The sequence below is a fragment of the Myotis daubentonii genome, chromosome X (assembly GCF_963259705.1).
Source record: "Myotis daubentonii chromosome X, mMyoDau2.1, whole genome shotgun sequence".
NCBI lineage: Eukaryota > Metazoa > Chordata > Mammalia > Chiroptera > Vespertilionidae > Myotis > Myotis daubentonii.
In genome coordinates this window covers 96,861,595-96,880,962 of record NC_081861.1, presented here as the reverse complement: position 1 = coordinate 96,880,962, position 19,368 = coordinate 96,861,595, and the positions used below count along the sequence as shown (strand labels likewise).

At 42.0% G+C, this 19,368-nt stretch overlaps 1 protein-coding gene across 1 annotated transcript in view; it reads left to right on the top strand.

The window, feature by feature from the left end:
* The window catches only part of ABCB7 (ATP binding cassette subfamily B member 7), a 198,483-nt gene that overhangs the window by 80,424 nt on the left and 98,691 nt on the right, over window positions 1–19,368 (top strand). The window contains exon 3 of the mRNA XM_059680273.1: window positions 9,353–9,472. Within this exon, the coding sequence (XP_059536256.1) occupies window positions 9,353–9,472 (120 nt within the window). The remainder of the gene's footprint in view (window positions 1–9,352; window positions 9,473–19,368) is intronic.

Below are 19,368 nucleotides of genomic sequence, written 5' to 3'. Positions count from 1 at the left end.
TCTCAACCTAACCGGGGCTCTCTCAACCTCACTGGGGCCGTCTCAGCCTCACCGGGACCATTTCAGCCTCACCGGGCCCATTTCAGCCTCACCGGGGCCGATTTCAACCTCACTGGGGCCGTCTCAACCCCACCGGGGCTGTTCCACCCCCACCGGGGCCCCCCAGCCTCACCAGGGCCGTCTCAGCCTCATGGGGCCATCCCAGCCCCACAGGGGCCATCCTAGCCCCCAGGGGCCGCCTTGCCCCTTTGGGGACCGCTTCGGCCTCATGGGGGCCGTCTAAGCAACATGAAGTTTGGCATTCTGTCCTTTGTTGGGCGGCTCCTTGCTGGACAAAATCTCCAGGCGTTCCTTGTGGCTGAATATCTGGTATGCTTGCTTGGATTTCGTTTTCTACCCAGTGCACAGACTGCCTGTCTGCTGTCTCCCAGTGTCCCATGTGAGGCTGGATCTGGTAGACCTGCCTGTGCATTTGCTGGTACAGCAGTTCCACGTCACCGGCCCAGCCGGGTCTGGCTCCGGCTTCCTCCGAATGTGATTTTGCTTCTTGAGTGTGTCCCTTATGTATGCAAGGAGTTGAAATCTGCATTCTGCTGGGATGGGCTCCAAAAGTGCTGGTGGTTCTCTTTGTGCCACTAGCACAGCTTGGGTGGGGATATAAATTGAGTAGGGCGGGGTCCCCAGGAATCACCATGGCGGAGCAAGGGGCAATGGCGTCTCTGCAACTCCTCACCTCTCCGCGACTCTGCCTCTCACATCCCCGAGTGCTGGCGAGTAGCTCCGTGAGACAGGCACTCTCACTCTCTGGCCCATTGCAAGGTCGTCCCGCCTCTCCCCGTAGGGGTCTGGGACCTCAGTATCCTGCCCCAACCATGCTCAGTGGATTTGAGAGTCTGCATCCCCTTCTGATTGAGAAAAACCGCGCATCCAGTTTCAGCCAGCCTGGCTCGAAACTCCGCACCTCTGTTCTTGGCGAATCACCAGGGCAGGGCCAAGGGCAATGGCGTCTCTGCGACTCCTCACCTCTCTGCGACTCAGCTTCTCGCGTCCCCTAATGCTGGCAAGCAGCTCCGCGAGACAGCCACTCTTGCTCTCAGGCCAGTTGCAAGGCCATCCTGCCTCTCCCCGTAGGGGTCTGGGACCTCAATATCCCACCCCAACCACGCTCAGTGGATTTGATAGTCCGCATCCCGTTCTGATTGAATAAAACCATGCATCCATTTGCAGCCCGCCTGGCGCGCGACGCTGTACCTCCATTCTTGGAGCCTCTGCACAACCTACTCAGTCTCAATGCTCTTCTTTCTTTCCTTCCAGTTGTAGAGCTTCCACTGGGCCAGCTTTCCCATGGTTCTGAATGATAACTGTTTGTTTTATAGTTGGTAGTCTCGATGTTGTTGTGGGAGGCAGCACGCACAGGTCTGTACCTTACGCCGCCATGTTGGTTCTCATCAGATAAATTTCTTGTCTCTGCTTCATTTATCTGTTCTTCTGGAGAATTCTTTGGTTCTTTCATTTGGGCGTTGTTTGTCTCCTCATTTTGGCTTCCTGTTTGGGTGTGTAAGTATCTATTAGGTAGATCCTCTACATTTCTCAATCTCTAGTGCAGGACAGTTTTAAAGGCTGTTTCTGACTAGTTATATCAGGCATAGACTCAGTGTTTCCAGCGACAGTCTCTGCCTACAGTCTGATAGGATTCTGACTTGTGCCCCCCCATTCCCCCAGGCAATTGTTCTCAGGTGTGGTGAGAGTTTTTTCAACTGTGTGAGGCATTTGCTTCTGCCTGGAGGCTAATTGTTATTTTTAATCTCTTAAGTGGCCTCGGGGCACTGTATTTTCCAATAGGGTGTGTCAACTGTCTTCTCCCCAGGGAAGGCAAATGTCTATGTGGGAAAGATGTCCTCCCCTGGGTGAGGGAATGACTCAGCCTGGGAAACTTGGGGTGTCTGCCTTCTGAGCTCTTTCCCCTAGTCCGCAGTCTTGGCTTCTGTTCTCACAGCTCTATCTACTTCACCCCCCTTCTGCTGGTGCACAAGATAGGTGTCTCCACAGTGAATTTTGTTTGTTGGTCCTTTAAGAGGGTTCCTGAATTTTCAACTTTTACTCCCTGGCAGACAGCACCCCACTGCTTTTCACAGCCAGCTGGATTCCCTCCTCAGTTTTAGTGCTCTCTGATGGGGATTAGATCCCAGAGTTCTCAGTGGCAATCTCCCACAGCTGAGATATGTCTCTGGTTGCGTGGCCAGCCCTTTCGCACCTCTGCCCCTCCTACCAGTCCTTAGGTGGTGTCCACTTTCGGTCCTCAGGTATCAGGGTTCTCTCCTGTGAGTTTTCCGTTGATTATTCAGGAAATTTTTCTGTATTTTACTTGTAATACCAGCTTGATCCTGGGAGCATGTCTGTGCAGCATCCACTGACTCTGCAGCCATTTTAATCCTCTTTTGAGCTTTAGATAACCCTTTTGTCTTTTAGGATTACTATTGGTTGTCCAGTATGAATTAACTGTGATAATTTGGGAAAATGGTAGATTGTCTTTCAGGATTTTATTTGAAGCCTTCAATTTTTTTTTTCTTGTGCAGCAGGAATAAGTTGGTTTAAAATTCTTTAAATATGTGCTCCAGCCTCTGAAATGCCTGTTTGATTTGGCTGTAGTTTTTAAAAATGACGTTATTTTTCAAACTTTATAATTTATCTAAATTAAACTGAAGAAATGTTCTTTAACAACTTAATGGAATCACAGTGCATGATTACACAACTTCAGAACCTAGTTCATTATATGAAGTGGTGACGTTTTATGTTCTATTATGCCAATTACAATAATTTTCTTGCTCTCAGTTATAGTTTCTCTGTCTTTATTGAAAAAATTGTGGGGTGTGTTGTAGAAGGTTTTGACATGAGAGAGTTTTTCTAATGATACTGGAAACAGGGCCTTTTGCCTTTATTCCATCAAGAAAAATAAAACTGAACTTGTGAAATGAAAAAGTGGTTGAAATGCCCCTGTTCATGTTATAATGTATTAAACTATATTTATTTAGTAATAGTTTGATTAGAAAAGTGAATTTTTTTCTTTTATTTTTAAATTTTTTGAGGTAAGATTGGTCAACATGAACATATAAGTTTCAGTTGTGGGTTTCTGTGTTGAAAAGTGAATTTTAAAATTACAGCCTTATTCTCTTTTAAAAACACCTTACCAGTTAAGAGTGCATGTGTAAGTCTTGTTTTCAGTACAACATGAATACTTTTATTTCTGTCATTGACCTGCAATCTGAAAATTACCTAACAAACTGCAGCTGGGTCAGAGAGACCCAGAACTTCCAAAAGAAGTGAATTTTAAAATTTCAGCACTTACACATGCACTCTTAACTGGTAAGGTGTTTTTAAAATTCACTTCTTATTTCTTTACTCAGTAAGAAAACTCACTAAAGATGTTGGAAAAATAGTTTGCTGAGCCTTGGCTGAAATAACCATAATATAAGACTACCCTGTATTATATAATTTGTTGTCCAAGGTTTCTGATATAGTTTCTTTCCCCTTTAAAAATAAATTATATATTTTTCTTATTATATGTGAGCTACAGAGAATGCAAGCAAAAAATATATAAAAAATCATCAATGAGTCCTCTTATAGGTACTGATGTTAACACTTTTGGGGGGTATTGTTTTGTAGATACATTTGTGTGTGTTTTTTTGTTTTTTGTTTTTATTATTATTATTATTATTTTTTAAATTAAATCTTTATTGGTCAGATTATTACAGTTGTTCTTCATTTTTCCCCCCATAGCTCCCCTCCAGTCGGTTCCCACCCCACCCTCTGCCCTTATCTCCCCCCCACTGTCCTCATCCGTAAATGTACAATTTTTGTCCAGTATCTTCCCGCACCACCCACACCCCTTTCCCCCCCGAGAATTGTCAGTCCACTCACTTTCTATGCCCCTGATTCTATTATATTCACCAGTTTATTCTGTTCATCAGATTATTTAATCACTTGATTTTTAGATTTACTTGTTGATAGATGTGTATTTGTTGTTCATAATTTGTATCTTTACCTTTTCTTCTTCTTCCTCTTCTTAAAGGATACCTTTCAGCATTTCATGTAATACTGGTTTGGTGGTGATGAACTCCTTTAGCTTTTTCTTATCTGTGAAGCTCTTTATCTGACCTTCAATTCTGAATGATAGCTTTGCTGGGTAAAGTAATCTTGGTTGTAGGTTCTTGCTATTCATCACTTTGAATATTTCTTGTCACTCCCTTCTGGCCTGCAAAGTTTCTGTTGAGAAATCAGCTGACAGTCATATGGGTACTCCCTTGTAGGTAACTGACTGTTTCTCTCTTGCTGCTTTAAGATTCTCTCTTTGTCTTTTGCTCTTGGCATTTTAATTATGATGTGTCTTGGTGTAGTCCTGTTTGGATTCCTTTTGTTTGGGGTTCTCTGCGCTTCCTGGACTTGTAAGTCTATTTCTTTCACCAGGTAGGGGAAGTTTTCTGTCATTATTTCTTCAAATAGGTTTTCAATATCTTGATCTCTCTCTTCTTCTGGCACCATCATAATTCGGATGTTGGTACGCTTGAAGTTGTCCCAGAGGCTCTTTATGCTATCTTCATATTTTTGGATTTGTTTTTCTTTTTGTTTTTCCAGTTGGGTGTTTTTTGCTTCTTCGTATTTCAAATCTTTGATTTGACCTTGCAATCCTCTAGTCTGCTGTTGGAACTCTGTATAATATTCTTTATTTCAGTCAATGTATGCTTAATTTCTAGTTGGTCCTTTTTTATAACCTTGAGGGTCTCACTAGATTTTTTGAGGGTCTCACTAAATTTATTGGTGGTTTCTAGAAAATTCTTGAAAAACCTTATAAGTGTGGGTTTGAACTCTATATCCAGTAGTTTGCTTACCTCCATTTCTTGTCATTTGTGACCTGTTTCTTTGTCTCTGCATATTTTATGCTTCCCTGTGTTGATAGAGTGGCTTTCTGTGTTAGGTGCCCTATAGGGCCCAGTGGCTCAGCCTCCTCAATTACTTGAGGTGGACACTCTTGGTGCACCCCCTTGTTGGCTTTGTTGTAGTTAAGTATTGATTGTTGTAGGTATCACTGGGAGGAATTGACCTCCAGGCCAATTGGCTGTGAGAATCAGCTGTGTCTGCAGTGGGAGATCTTCCATGCTGGAGACACCCTTCTGTAGCAAGACTTGCTTCAGTGGGGCTTTGGTGCTCATTGAGTCTGCCCACTGAGTGTGTCCCTTATGGATCTGAGGAGTTGTAATCTGGATGGTCCCACTCTGACCACTGGGTACACTGGCTCTTGGATCTCTAAGGAGGTGCTAATTTAGCCTCTTCCTGAGGCTACCCAGCAGGGGCTATGGAGAGATCTGCAGATTCCTCTTCTTTGTTTGCAGTTTGGAGGTGCCCAGATTAATCCCAGCTGTGAAGCAGTGCAAGCTGTTGTGGGGCCTTGGGCCTCCTTTTGGAAGTTCTGGGTCTCTCTTGACCCAGCTGCAGTTTGTTAGGTAATTTTCAGATTGCAGAGGGCCAGGCCCTTTCATATGCAAAAGCCTCTGCACACAGCTTGTGTGGGGCGGGGTCTCAGAGGATCACCAGGGAGGAGCATGCAGCTATGGCTGCTCCTCAGTCCTACCCTATGCGGCCCCGTGTCTCAGTGTCCCAGTAATCGCTGCAAGCACCTCTGAGAGAAAGCCGCCCTTGAGTTCCACCCGATGCCAGACAGTCCAGTTTCTCCCTGTATGAGTCTGGATCCCCAGAGACTCGCCAGGAACTGGAGTTCAGAGCAGTCGGGAGCCTGAGACTCCCTCTCGATTGAAAAATACAATGGAGTCCTCAGTTGCCAAGCTTTCCACGTGCGCCTTCGTATCTCTGCACTTTACTCCTGCACCTCCTCTGAGTCTCAGTGTGCTTTCTCTTCCCTTCTGGTTGTAGAATTTCCACTCAGCCAGCCTTCCTGTGGTTCTGGATGATGTCTGTTTTGTCTTTTAGTTGTATTTTTGAAGTGGTTGTACGAGGCAGCAATTTCTGGTGTTTACCTATGCTGCCATCTTGGTTTTTGTAGGTACATTTGTATGCATGTGTAAACTCTTATACATATTACATTATTTTCCTCGTTTAAATAACTTCAACTCTGCTTTTTTAACTTCCTGTGTGTCTGTGTGACTACATACATTTCTAAATGGCTATAGTTTATATGTATTCACTGTAATTTCTTTGCAAGTTTTTACATTGTTGATCATATAGGCTGTTTAACATTTTTTTCCTATTAGAACAGTATGGGAATAAAGTATCCTTATAGCAAAATACTTTGTTCAAAAAATATTTGTCGAGTACCTAATGTATGTCAGCCACTGTATTTGGTATTTGGTTATAACAGTTACCACAAAACACAAAGTTACTGATCACATGGAATTTAAATTCTAGCAGGAGAGCAGATATTATCAAATCTAACCACATTGCTGTACATGTAGTTTATAACTGAAATGAATACTCTGTAAGAAAGGAATACTGTTCTGCAAAAAAAATACAGCGAAGGATCCTGACTAGTGTTAGGGAAGCCCTCATTGAGAAAGTGCTGCTTGATCTGGCAATTAACTAGTTGTAAGAGGTTTTCGGTGGTGTGGATTGGCATTTTAGAGAGAAAGATTATTCCAAACAGAGTGAATGTTATTGTACAAAGGCCTTGTTGCAGAGAAATTATATCATATCTAAGAAACTTAAAGCCAGTGTGGTATGGACACTAAAAGTAGTGGTGTAACATAAGGCTAGAGATGTAGTCAGGGACCTGGTTAAGCAGAGCCTCATAAATGATGTTATGGACTTCATCCTAAGAGGGAAAGGATACCTTCAAAGGGTTTTAAGTTGGGAGTAATATTTGATTGTACAGTGAACTAATTGTACAGGGAACAGAGTGGATGCAGGAAGATCAGATAGAAGGTTGATGCAATGGGTTAGGTAAGAAATGATTGCTTGGATTAGGTTGGTGGAGGAAATAGAAGTAGAGAAATTCAAGAAATTTTTAGAAAATAAAATTGTTTTAACTTGGAACATTCTTAAGTATTTTTTTAAAATATATTTTATTGATTTTTTACAGAGAGGAAGGGAGAGGGATAGAGAGTTAGAAACATCGATGAGAGAGAAACATCGATCAGCTGCCTCTTGCACACCCACTCCTGGAGATGTGCCCGCAACCTAGGTACATGCCCTTTACCGGGATTGAACCCGGGACCCTTCAGTCCACAGGCTGATGCTTTATCCACTGAGCCAAACCGGTTAGGGCTGAAGTATTTTTTAAAGCATAAGTTTTCAGAGATGGAATTCTCAAGACAAAGAATTATTTTTAAAATCTTATGGTAGATATTGAATTGCTTTCTAGGAAGATTGTTTCAGTATACTCTCCCATTAACTGTGTATTGGAATGCTCATTTCCATATCTTCCTACCAATAATGAGCATTAACTTTTCTATTTTTTAATTTTTTACTTTTTAATACCTTTTCGAGAAATTGAGTAATTACTTCAAATTTTAATATGGTTTTTTTTTTAACCAACTGTAATAATATAGTAGCTTTGGAATACAGTAGTCCCCCTTATCTATGGTTTTGCTTTCTGTGGTTTCAGTTACCGGAGGTCAACCATGGTGCAAAATATTAAATGGAAATTCCAGAAAAAAATAAATTCATATGTTTTAAATCGTGCAACATTCTTAGTAGTGTGATGAAGCCTTGCACCCTTCCACCCTAGATTTGAATCATCCTTTTGTCCAGCGTATCTGCATTGTATATGCTATCTATCCATTTAGTTGTCTTGGTTATCAAATCAACTGTGTGGTATTGCAGTGCTTGTGTTCAGGTAACACTTATTTAACTTAATAATAGCCTCAAAGCCATTCACATAACTTTTATTACAGTATATTGTTATAATTGTTCTATTATTGTTGTCAGTAATATATTAAATGTTAATATATTAAACTTTATCATATATATATGAAATTTCATAGTATATTTAGGGTTTGATAGTATCCACAGTTTCAGGCATCCACTGGGTGTCATGGAATATATCCCCTGTTGATAAGGGAGGACTACTTTATATTTTGGCTTTAGAAAGTGTGGTTTTGATTCTTAACACTAGAAAGACTGAAATTTAGTATATACCTATATTGCCCAAAAGCAGTCAAAATGACTGCATTGTGAAAGAGTAATATCGGAGCACTCTTCACTTATGTTCCTTAGCTTTTCCAATAACTCACTTCTATTCGACATTTCTTTCATGAACTTAGGGCGCAAAAGAAATAAAATAAACAACTTATTAGAACAAGTATCACTGCATAAAGATTCGAATAACAAGTACTAGTTTAGCTTATTGAGCAACTGCAACTTATCAAGTATTGACAATTTATCATGTACTTGTATGTTATCATGTGACGGTAATCGAAAAAAAAAATGAAAACTGTTATTTCAATACAGAGCCGAACTGGTCATATAAGAAATTTACTCAATTCAATAATAAGAGTCATTTGATTATTTAAAATTTCCCAAGCAGTCAAAATGACTGCTTTTGGGCAATATAGGTATAACACATATATATATACTGGAAATGAAGGTGGGGGAGGTAACTACAATTATTAATAAACACATTTATATGTTGTACAAAAAGTCAAAAAATTCTAAGACATTGTGTCCTTATATACATAATTGTTTTTCTAATTGAAATTAAAAAGCAGTCAAAATGACTTCCTTGGGCAATCTAGTGTTAATATTGTACCTTTAAAAGCTAAAACTAAAACAAAGGGTTTAATGGGAATGTTTCCTCGGGAACATGGTGAAAAGAAATATAAGGTAGACTTAAGGTAGATCAAGCATTAGTGTAATAACCCACCCTCTGCCAAGACACCTACCTTCCTAAACATTATATTGTAACACTGTTGTATCATTAGTTTGGGCTTAGGGCTTCAAACCATTTTAAGTAAATGTACTGATAAAAACCCCAAAAGTATATAATGATTTTGACCACAAAGATGGAAATGTTTAAATTTTTATATAATGTGTTAATAGTTAATTAGTAAGAAATAAATGTATAGTGCATATCCCCTTCACCCCCAGTTAGTAACTTTTTGGCATTATAAGGATAACTATAGCTGAAAGTAGGAAATTAAGAGAAATGAATAGCTTTTTCAAAGCAATTGAAAGTTTCTTTTTTCCAAAATAGTTTGAGTTTGAAAGATACTGACCTTAGATTCAGTATACAAGTTATGTTTGTAATCTTTTTATATTTTTCTCATTAGGGACATAATTCTACATTATTAAAATATAGTTATATTTGAAATAACATGTTACTCACTGCTTTGTTTTCTCTCAACAGTTAAAAGATGTTGATACTCGGAAAATCATAAAAGCAATGCTTTCTTATGTGTGGCCCAAAGACAGGCCAGATCTACGAGCTAGGGTTGCCATTTCCCTAGGATTTTTGGGTTGCGCAAAGGTAAGAGAAATTATGTGTTGATCATTGTTATAAGAAATGCTATGATATTTTCTAGTATTGAAACTTGGGCTGACTTAAGGCACTTTTGGGGGAGTATTGTCAACTTTTAGGATCCTATCATAACTGTTGTATGCAATTAGCAGAAATTATATGGTAATGTCTGATTTATCTGTGGATCAAACTTAGAACAGCCTCAGCTTAATGGAATTCATTCCTGATCTCCAATACAAGATCATTTATTGGAGTCAAACTTAAGGAAAGTTTATAAAAGAAACTCCTCAGTGTCTTGTTGGCTTTTATTTAATACATATTTAATACATTGTTCTCAGTTCCCAGTAACTTGAATAAGATAAAGACATTTTAGGCAGAATGATAGTCCTAAGTGGTAAACAACAGTGTGATATCAAAGGAAAAAAAGAGGGAAAGAAACGACAACAAAAGCTGGGCATTTTGGTACCATTCAATATAGGGGCTCTCTATATATTAGCAGCCTCCTTAGTTTCTTGCTGTATTGTAACACATATCAATAAGGCAAACTTATAATAATGACTGAGCTTTTAATAAACATCCCTTATTTTTATTCACATTTTAAGTCAGTGATGTACATATCTTTAGGTACAGTATACAGTAATGGTACAATTATAGACTGTGGAGCCAGACTTCCTGGGGTAACCTTGCACAAGTTGCTTAGTCTCTGTGCCCCAGGTTGTTAATTTAATTTGTAAAATAAAGCAAAATAAGGTTGTTATAAGGAATAAATAATTTAAAATACAAAAGGCTTAGAACTGTGCCTGGCACACAGTGAAACATAATATACATGCTAAAATCAAAATAAATTCAGATTTTCATCAGAAATATGGTAAAAACAAAGTCTACTTAAAAGTATAAATGAGGTTTGGCTATAATTTGGTTACCAGTCTTACATATGTGTTAATATTTTGTTTTAGAACTCAGGTCTTATAATTTACTTCTCTATATCATGTGTGTTCCTGTTTATTTACTCACTAGAGGCCCAGTGCGCACAAAATCGTGCGCCAGTGCTTCCGCTTGCCTCAGCTGGCCTCCCTTCCCATCGCTGCTCATAGCTCGCGTCCCGCCTACCATGAGAGCTGCTGCTCATTTGGTTGTTACAGCATGACGACCACAGGCCTTTATGATATAGACTAGTGGCCCGATGCATGCAATTCGTGCATGGGGGGGGGGGGCATGGTGGTTCCCTCAATCCAGCCTGCACCCTCTCCAATCGGGGATCTCTGTGGGATTGGGCCTAAACCGGCAGTCGGACATCCCTCTCTCAATCTGGAACCGCTGGCTCCTAACCACTCACCTGCCTGCCTGCCTGATTTCCCCAACAGCCCTCCCCTGCCGGCCTGATCTCGCACCCAATGGCCCTCCCCTGCCGGCCAGTTCTCACCCCCAACTGCCCTCCCCTACTGGCCTGATCTCGCCTCCAACTGCCTTCTCCTGCTGGCCTAATCTCATCCCCAACTGCCCTTCCCTGCTGGCCTGATCACCCCTAACTGCCTCTGCCTTGGCCCCCACCACCATGGCTTTGTCCAGAAGGAAGTCAGACGTCCGGAAGATGGCCGGTCGACCCAGTCTAATTAGCGTATTACCCTTTTATTAGTATAGATCAGGGGTCCTCAAACTACAGCCACATGCAAATACAAATACAAATATTTTATTTGTTCCCGTTTTGTTTTTTTACTTCAAAATAAGATATGTGCAGTGTGCATAGGAATTTGTTCATAGTTTTTTTTTAAACTATAGTCCGTCCCTCCAACGGTCTGAGGGACAGTGAACTGGCCCCCTGTTTAAAAAGTTTGAGGACCCTTGGTATAGATTATATAGGATAGGATTTCTTAAATTTGTGGGGCGGGGGGGACCTTTTTCAGCAGGAGGAGATTCTCTTGGCAGACAAAAATACATATACCTGTATCTGGACTGATAGCCAGCCATATGCACTATACTGCCAAACCGGTCATTAAAAAATTGAACCGCTTTCTTGCATCTTACACCAAATAGCTGTTGCCCTTAAAACCCCTCCTCCACCCCCAACTTAGGTTCTGGCTTTGCAGTTCACCCAGATTAGGTTCTGATCGGTTGGTTTCTATGCCAGTCAGTGTCTCCAGGCCTATCTCCCAGCCTGTTCAGAGAGGCGGGGCTGATCAGCAGCCTCCAGGACTGCTGGTGAGGCCCAGAAAGAAAGAGAGGCATGGCTGCTGCTGAGGCCCGGAGAGTGAGAGAGGCAAGGGCTGATCAAAAGCTGCCATGGAGGCTGTGGATCAGACCCTGCTTCTCTCTCTGGGCCTGATCCGCAGCCCCCTTGGCAGTCAGTGCTGTGTCGTGGCGCCCGAAGCAGTGGCAGTCAGTGCTGGGTTGCCATGGCTGCAGGACTGATTTCCAGTGTTTGGGTCCTTTTGGTCGTTTTGGACGTTATGGACCCTGGCTCTTTATATATATATATCTTTTTTCCTACCCCAAAAGTATTTATTGAGAACTTGTCATTCAAAGTACTATTTTTGGCCCTGCAGAATATTCTGATATAAATAATGCACATTTCTTCTCTCAAATCATACAGAATAACACACGTTTTATTTTATTGCTATAATACAAAGTAGGTCATAAATGATTTAAAAAAAGTGTTGACGGTGTTTCAAAGGAAAGAACCTCAATGATGGGGAGGCAGGAAAGATTTCATAGAGGAGGTGATGTCTGAGACAGGCCTGGATTAATGAATAGGATTGTTATAGATACAGGAATAAGAAGAAGAAGATGAGAGGGAACATAGAGTATGTATAGAGAAGTGAGTAGTACAACTTCCTCCAGTGAGAGGGTAATGTTTCCGAGGAATTGAAAGTACTTTTGAAAAGATAAATAGAGCTCCTAAGGCAAAATTCCTTAACTGTACAATAAAAATTTATTTAATTATGTTGGAAACTATTACATTATGTTGGAAGTAGTAAACTCTATTTTGAGTAGTAAGGTAGTAAAGTTAGAGCTTTAGTTTAGGAAATTAATCTGACCCTGATGTATAAGATGGATTAGGGTAATGAGAGACCTAAAGTACAGATACCATTCATTTTCAATTCATGCATTCATTCAGCAAATATTTATCTACTTGTTATGATACTAATTTAATAGTCTAAATGAGAAGTAATAGTTTGTACTGGAGTAGTGGCATAAATGGTAATATGGAGGGAAAAGATGCCAGAGATATTGTGAGGTAAGGGAGGTAGAATTAATAAGACTTAGCAACAGATAAAAAGAAGAATAGGATTCAAAGATATTGTCAAGAATTAGAGAATGATAATGCCTTTTTAACAGAAGTATGTTGGGAGGTCTTTGTGATGATGAAAATTTTGGTTTTAGGCATGTTAAGTTTGAGGTGCTGGTAAAACATCGAGATAGAGATGTTTAGCTGGTAATACAAAATATATGACAAACTGAGGAAGGAGCCCAGGGTTAGAGAGATTAGTAGATACTAGTTGAAACAATGCAAGTTGATGAATTTACCAAGGAAAAGAACAGAAATAGAAGACGACTAGAGACAGACCCTGTGATAAATATGTTCCTATAGGAAAGAAACGTAAATAGTAGTGGAACCATTGGAAAGAGTGATTGGAGAGGTAAGAGTTAAACCAAAATACTTTAGTCGGTCACCTTTCTCATCTATGGACTCTGTTAAGTTCTCTCTCAATGAACCAGACCCTTCTCTGGGAGAGGAATTAAATCAGGATGCTGAGCAACAGACCAAGAATCCATACTTTATTCAATTTGTTTAAGCTTAGAGAGAGAATACCATTATAAATCAAATGTTGTAATTTAAAAACTCATATTCATTTTTAGTACAGTTCTGGTTGCTAAATTATCTTCTATCCACAAGTTACTCAAGGGTAAAGCTTATACTGAGGCAGAAGTAGCAAATTGGCCTTTATTCCTTCATTAGCTGAATGTAAGTACCTTGCTGACAAGTTAAAGGCAGACTGTTTTCTAAAACATGACTAATTTAGTCAAATAATGGCATTTGGATAGACTATTTTTAGAGTGAATTCCACTCTTTCTTGAAACACAGATTTCTGTTACTTGGTGATAGGTAACATCAGGATATGAAATCTAGATCAATCTAATGTCCTTAAGGACAGAATTATTTTTACAAGGCTAATATTTGATTCTCTGTCAACAAATAATTAGTACCTATAGTTTGTAAACTGTTGTACTAACCTCTTATAAACTAGTTAAAAGTAATTAGAAATGAATATAGAAAAATTAATCCTCAGAGGGATCCAACACGACAGAATGGGTAAATGTTGCCCTTACCTCCTCCCATGACTATATCAAAATTACAACTCAGTTATCTGGAGAACTATTTGAAGAATAGCTGAACAGAAGTTTTATAACTGAGGACATAAAGAAGAAGCCACGTCTAGACCTGTATGAGGGACAGAGATGTGAAACGCCCTTGGATACCTGAGGAGGGGTTGAGAATCCAGAGCGATATTTCAGCTTTAGAGGACCCCCTTAGGGCATGGGGACCTCAGCCTGCCACGGGGTTCCTCAACTCAAAGCACCACTGCTGGGAAGAGTAGCCCATGAAACATCTGGCTGTGAAAATCATCTGGGATTCCGTCTACTGGGCTAAGACAGAAGGCTAATAGAAACCCAGGCATGCTGTTAAAGGGCCAGCACACAAAATTTTGCTCACAAACACTCACCCTAGGCTTCCAAGGAGGGGGCAGCAGCTCAGCAATTACCAGAATCATACAGGGAGAGACTGAGTTTTGTGGTTTCAGGGACCGGACTGGAGAGACAGTGCTAATGTCCTTGTGTTGATTGCCTCACCTCAACTGCCAACGGGACACCATCTTTTCTGGACTTAGTAATCCTCTTATATGGCTAGGGCAGTGATGGCGAACCTATGACACGCGTGTCAGAGGTGACACGTGAACTCATTTTTTTGGTTGACTTTTCTTTGTTAAATGGCATTTAAATATATAAAATAAATATCACAAATATAAATCTTTGTTTTACTATGGTTGCAAATATCAAAAAATTTCTATATGTGACACAGCACCAGAGTTAAGTTAGGGTTTTTCAAAATTTTGACACGCCGAGCTCAAAAGGTTTGCCATCACTGGGCTAGGGAGGTACCCTAGCCCCATCATGATGACTCCTGATACCCCACTCTGCCAATCTCACATATGGCTGTGGGCTCTGCCCATGTGGACTGGTGAACATGGGCCCATGTTGCACTCTTTCTTTAAAAAAAAATGCTCAAGGAATTCCGGGGAAACATGGAGGTACCAGAGACACGCAAGGAGAGACTGATTATGTGTGATTTTAAAACGAAGGCCATCTCCCTGTACACAGGACAGTAATAAAAAAACTGCCAACAAACAAATGTCCTGGATGGTTTCACAGGTGAATTTTACCAAGCATTCAAAGAAGAATTGATATCTTCCCAAAAATTCAAAAAGAGGGAAGACCTCTTTAGGAGGCCAGTTTTATCCTAATCCCAAAAGCAGATAACAACACTACAAAGAAAGAAAAGTAAAGACCAATATCCCAAGTGAACATAGGTACAAAATCCCTGAACAAAATATTAGCAAACTGAATCGAGTAATACATGGAGCAATTCATACACCATGACCAAGTGGGATTTATTCCTGGGATGCAAGGTGGGTACAGCATCCACAAATCAATTAATGTGATATACCACATAAACAAATGATAAAAATTAGAAGGTCACATTAATAGGCAAAGAAAAACCATTTGATAAAATCCAGCACCCATTTATGATAAACACTCTCAGCAAAGTGGGATTAAAAGGAACTTATCTCAACATAATAAAGGCCATATATGACAAACCCATTGTTAACATGCTCAACAGGTAAAAACTATAAGTTGTTTAAGATTAGGGACAAGACAGAGTTGTACACTCACTATTCTTATTCAACATAGCACTAGAAGTCCCAGCCACAGCAATTGGACAAGAAGCAGAAATAAAAGTCATCCAAATTAGAAAGGAAGAAGCAAAACTGTTTGTTATTTGCAGATGACATTATAGTACATACTAGGGGCCCGGTGCACGAAATTCGTGCACTGGGTGTGTGTGTGTGGGGGGGGAGTGTCCCTCAGCCCAGCCTGCCCCCTCTCACATACTGGGAGCCCTCAGGCGTTGACCCCCATCACCCTCCAATCACAGGATCGGCCCCTTGCCCAGGCCTGACGTCTCTGACAGAGGTGTCAGGCCTGGGCAGGGGACCCTCATTTCCCCCCATCACTGGTTCTGCCCCCAGCCCAGGCCTGATGCCTCTGGCCCAGGCATCAGGCCTGGGCAGGGGACCCCCAGACCCCTCTGATTGCTGGCTCTGCCCCTTGCCCAGGCCTGATGCCTCGGCCAGAGGCGTAGACCCCCATCACCCTCCGATCGCCTGATCGGCCCCTTGCCCAGGCCTGACGCCGACGCCAGAGGTGTCAGGCTTGGACAGGGGACCCCCATCTCCCCCCGATCACTGGCTCTGGCCCCCGCCCAGGACTGAGGCCTCGGCCAGAGGAGTTGACCCTCATCACCCTCCGATCACCAATCACCGGATCGGCCCCTTGACCAGGCCTGAGGCCTCCGGCAGAGGTGTCAGGCCTGGGCAGGGGACCCCCAGCTCCCCGCGGTTGCAGGCTCCACCCCTGCCCAGGCCTAACGCCTCTGGCCTAGGGGTCCAGCCCGGGCAGCGGGGACCCGCAGCTGCAGCGGCCCCACGATCGTGGGCTTCGCTTTAGGCCCAGGCAAGGGACCCCTAGCTCCTGGGACTGCCAGCTTCAACCGTGTCCAGCTCCCATCGCTGGCTCCACCCCTACTTCCTGCTATCACTGGCCAGGGCGGAAAAGGTGCCTGATTCTCCGATCATGGCTGGGGGGCAGGGGAAAGGCGGCCCCGGGGCCGCCTTTGCCCTGTCCCCCAGCTCTTAGCTCCCCCCTGGGTTTCCGATCACTGTCAGTGGCAGGGGGCTTCTTCCTGCTTTCCCTTTCACCTCCCTGCATTGTGCCTACATATGCAAATTAGCCGCCATCTTGTTGGCAGTTAACTGCCAATCTTAGTTGGCAGTTAACTGCCAATCATAGTTGGCAGTTAATTTGCATATAGCCCTGATTAGCCAATGAAAAGGGTATCGTCGTACGCCAATTACCATTTTTCTCTTTTATTAGTGTAGATTGAGAACCCTAAAGATTTTACCAAAAAAATACTGGAACTGATAAATTAATTCAGTAAAGTAGCAGGATACAAAATAAATATTCAGAAATTTATTGCATTTTTATACTCCAACTAGAGGCCCGGTGCACAAAAATTTGTGCACTCGGGGGGGGAGGGGGGGTCCCTCAGCCCGGCCTGTGCCCTCTCGCAGTCTGGGACCCCTCGGGAGATAACGACCTGCTGGCTTAGGCTTGCTCCCGGGTGGCAGAGGGCAGGCCCAATCCCTAGGTGCAGCCCCTGGTCGGACTCAGAGCAGGGCTGATTGGGGAGTTGGGGTGCTGCCCCCTGTCACACTCAAGGCAGGGTCGATGGGGAGGTTGTGGAGCAACCCCCTGTCACGCACAGAGCAGGGCCCATCAGGGGGTTGGGGTGCTGCCCTCTATCACCCACAGAGCAGGGCGGATCAGGGGGTTGGGGCGCCGCCACTCTCACACTCAGGGCAGGGCTGATGGGGAGGTTATGGCTCTACCCCGTCACACACAGAGCAGGGCCCGTGGGGGGGGGGGAGCTCCCCCCTATCAGGCACAGAGCAGGGTGGATAGGGAGGTTGTGGCCCCGCCCCCCGTCACACACAGAGCCGCAGGACGATCAGGGGGTTTGGGTGCTGCCCCCTGTCACGCTGATCCCGGTGCCGAGAGGCATATTACCCTTTTACTATATAGGGTAGAGGCCTGGTGCATGGGTGGGGCCGGCTGGTTTGCCCTGATGGTGTCCTGGATCAGGGTGGGGGTCCCCACTGGGGTGCCTGGCCAGTCTGGGTGAGGAGCTGAGGGCTGTTTTCAGGCTGGGGGTGACTGAACTCCCAAACGCTCCTTTTTTCCTTTTTTCCTTTTTTTTTTTAAATTCTGGGCCAGCTTTAGCTTGAGGCTTGGCTCCAGCTCTTAGGCCTCCGGCTGAAAGTAGGTTTCTGGCCTTTGCTTACAATGTTGCGAATCTGCTGGCTGAAGTTGGGCGTATTTGTTACAATGTTTCTTAAACTGCCCGCTCAGAGGCCTGCAGCCGCAGGCGGGGAACGTTGGAAACCAACGATTCTCTGTCACTGAGGCAACCAAGCCTCATGTTAGTTTCAAGCTGCCTGGCTGCCGGCCGCCATCTTGGCTGACAGTTAATTTGCATAACTCGCTGATTAGCCAATGAAAAGGGTATCGGTCGTACGCCAATTACCATGTTTCTCTTTTATTAGATAGGATAATGAACTACCAGAAAGATAAATTAAGAAAAATACCTAATTTGCAATTGTATCATAAAATATAAATTATCAAGTAAGAAATTTAACCAAGGAGGTAAAACACCTGTATTTGGAAAATTATAAGACATTGAAGAAAAAAATTAAAGAAGTTTCAAATAAATGGAAGCACGTACTCTGTTCATGGAAAGGAAGAATTAACATCATTAAAATGTTCATACTAACCAAATTTGTCTGTGGATTCAACACACTTCCTATCAAAATACTAATGGTGTATTTCACAGAACTACAACAAATTCTCCAAAGATTTATATGGAACCTCCAAAGGCACCAAACAGCCACAGCAATCTTGAGAAAGAACAAAGTCAGAGGTATCACATTACCTGATACCAAACAGTACTACAAGGTGTTAGTAATCAAAACAGCATGGTACTGGCATAAAAACAGACATATAAATCAATGTAACAGAACAGAGCCCAGAAAAAAACCCACTCCTTTACAGACAATATTTGACAAAGGAGGCAAAAACATACATTGGGATAAACATAGTCTATTGAATAAATGGTGTTGGGAATATTGGGTAGATACATGCAGAAAACTAAAACTGGATCACTTTCTTACTGCTTATATAAGAATAAACTCAAAGTGAATTAAAGACTTACATGTAAGACTCGAAACCATAAAACTTACAGAAGAAAACAGTACAATCTCTTGACATTGCTTTTTGTAATATTTTTTGTGATATATCTCCTTGGGCAAGGGAAACAAAAGAAAAGTGACTATATCAAGTTAAAAAGGTTTAAACAGCAAAAAAAAAAAAAAATCAGCAAAATGGAAAGACAACCTACTGAATGGGAGAACATATTTGCCAATACATCTGATAAGGGGTTAATATCCAAAATTTATAAAGAACTGGTAATGGTCAACACCAAAACAATCAAACAATCCAATTAAAAATTGGGCAGAATATCTGAATAGACACTTCTAAAAGGATATCCAGATGGCCAGTATGTAAAGATGCTCAATGTCACTAATTCTCAGGGAAATGCAAATTAAAACCACAAGGAAGTATCATCTCACAGGTGTTAGAATAGCTACCATCAATAAATCAACAAACAACAAGTATTGGCCAGGTTGTGGAGACTATGGAACCCTTGTGCACTGTAGGTGGGAATACAGACTGGTGTAGCTACAGTGGAAAGCAGTATGGAGTTACCTAGAAAAAAATAAAAAATACAACTGACTTATGACCCACCAATTCCACTTCTGAGTATATATTAGAAGAAACCTCAAATAGTATTTGAAAGTACATGTTATAGTATGTTGATTGCAGCATTATTTACAATAGCCAAGATATGGAAACAACCCAAGTACCCATCAATAGTTTAGTGGATAAAAATGTTCTGGTAGATATATTTTATACAGCATTACTCAGCTATAAAAAGGAGTGAAATCTTAACA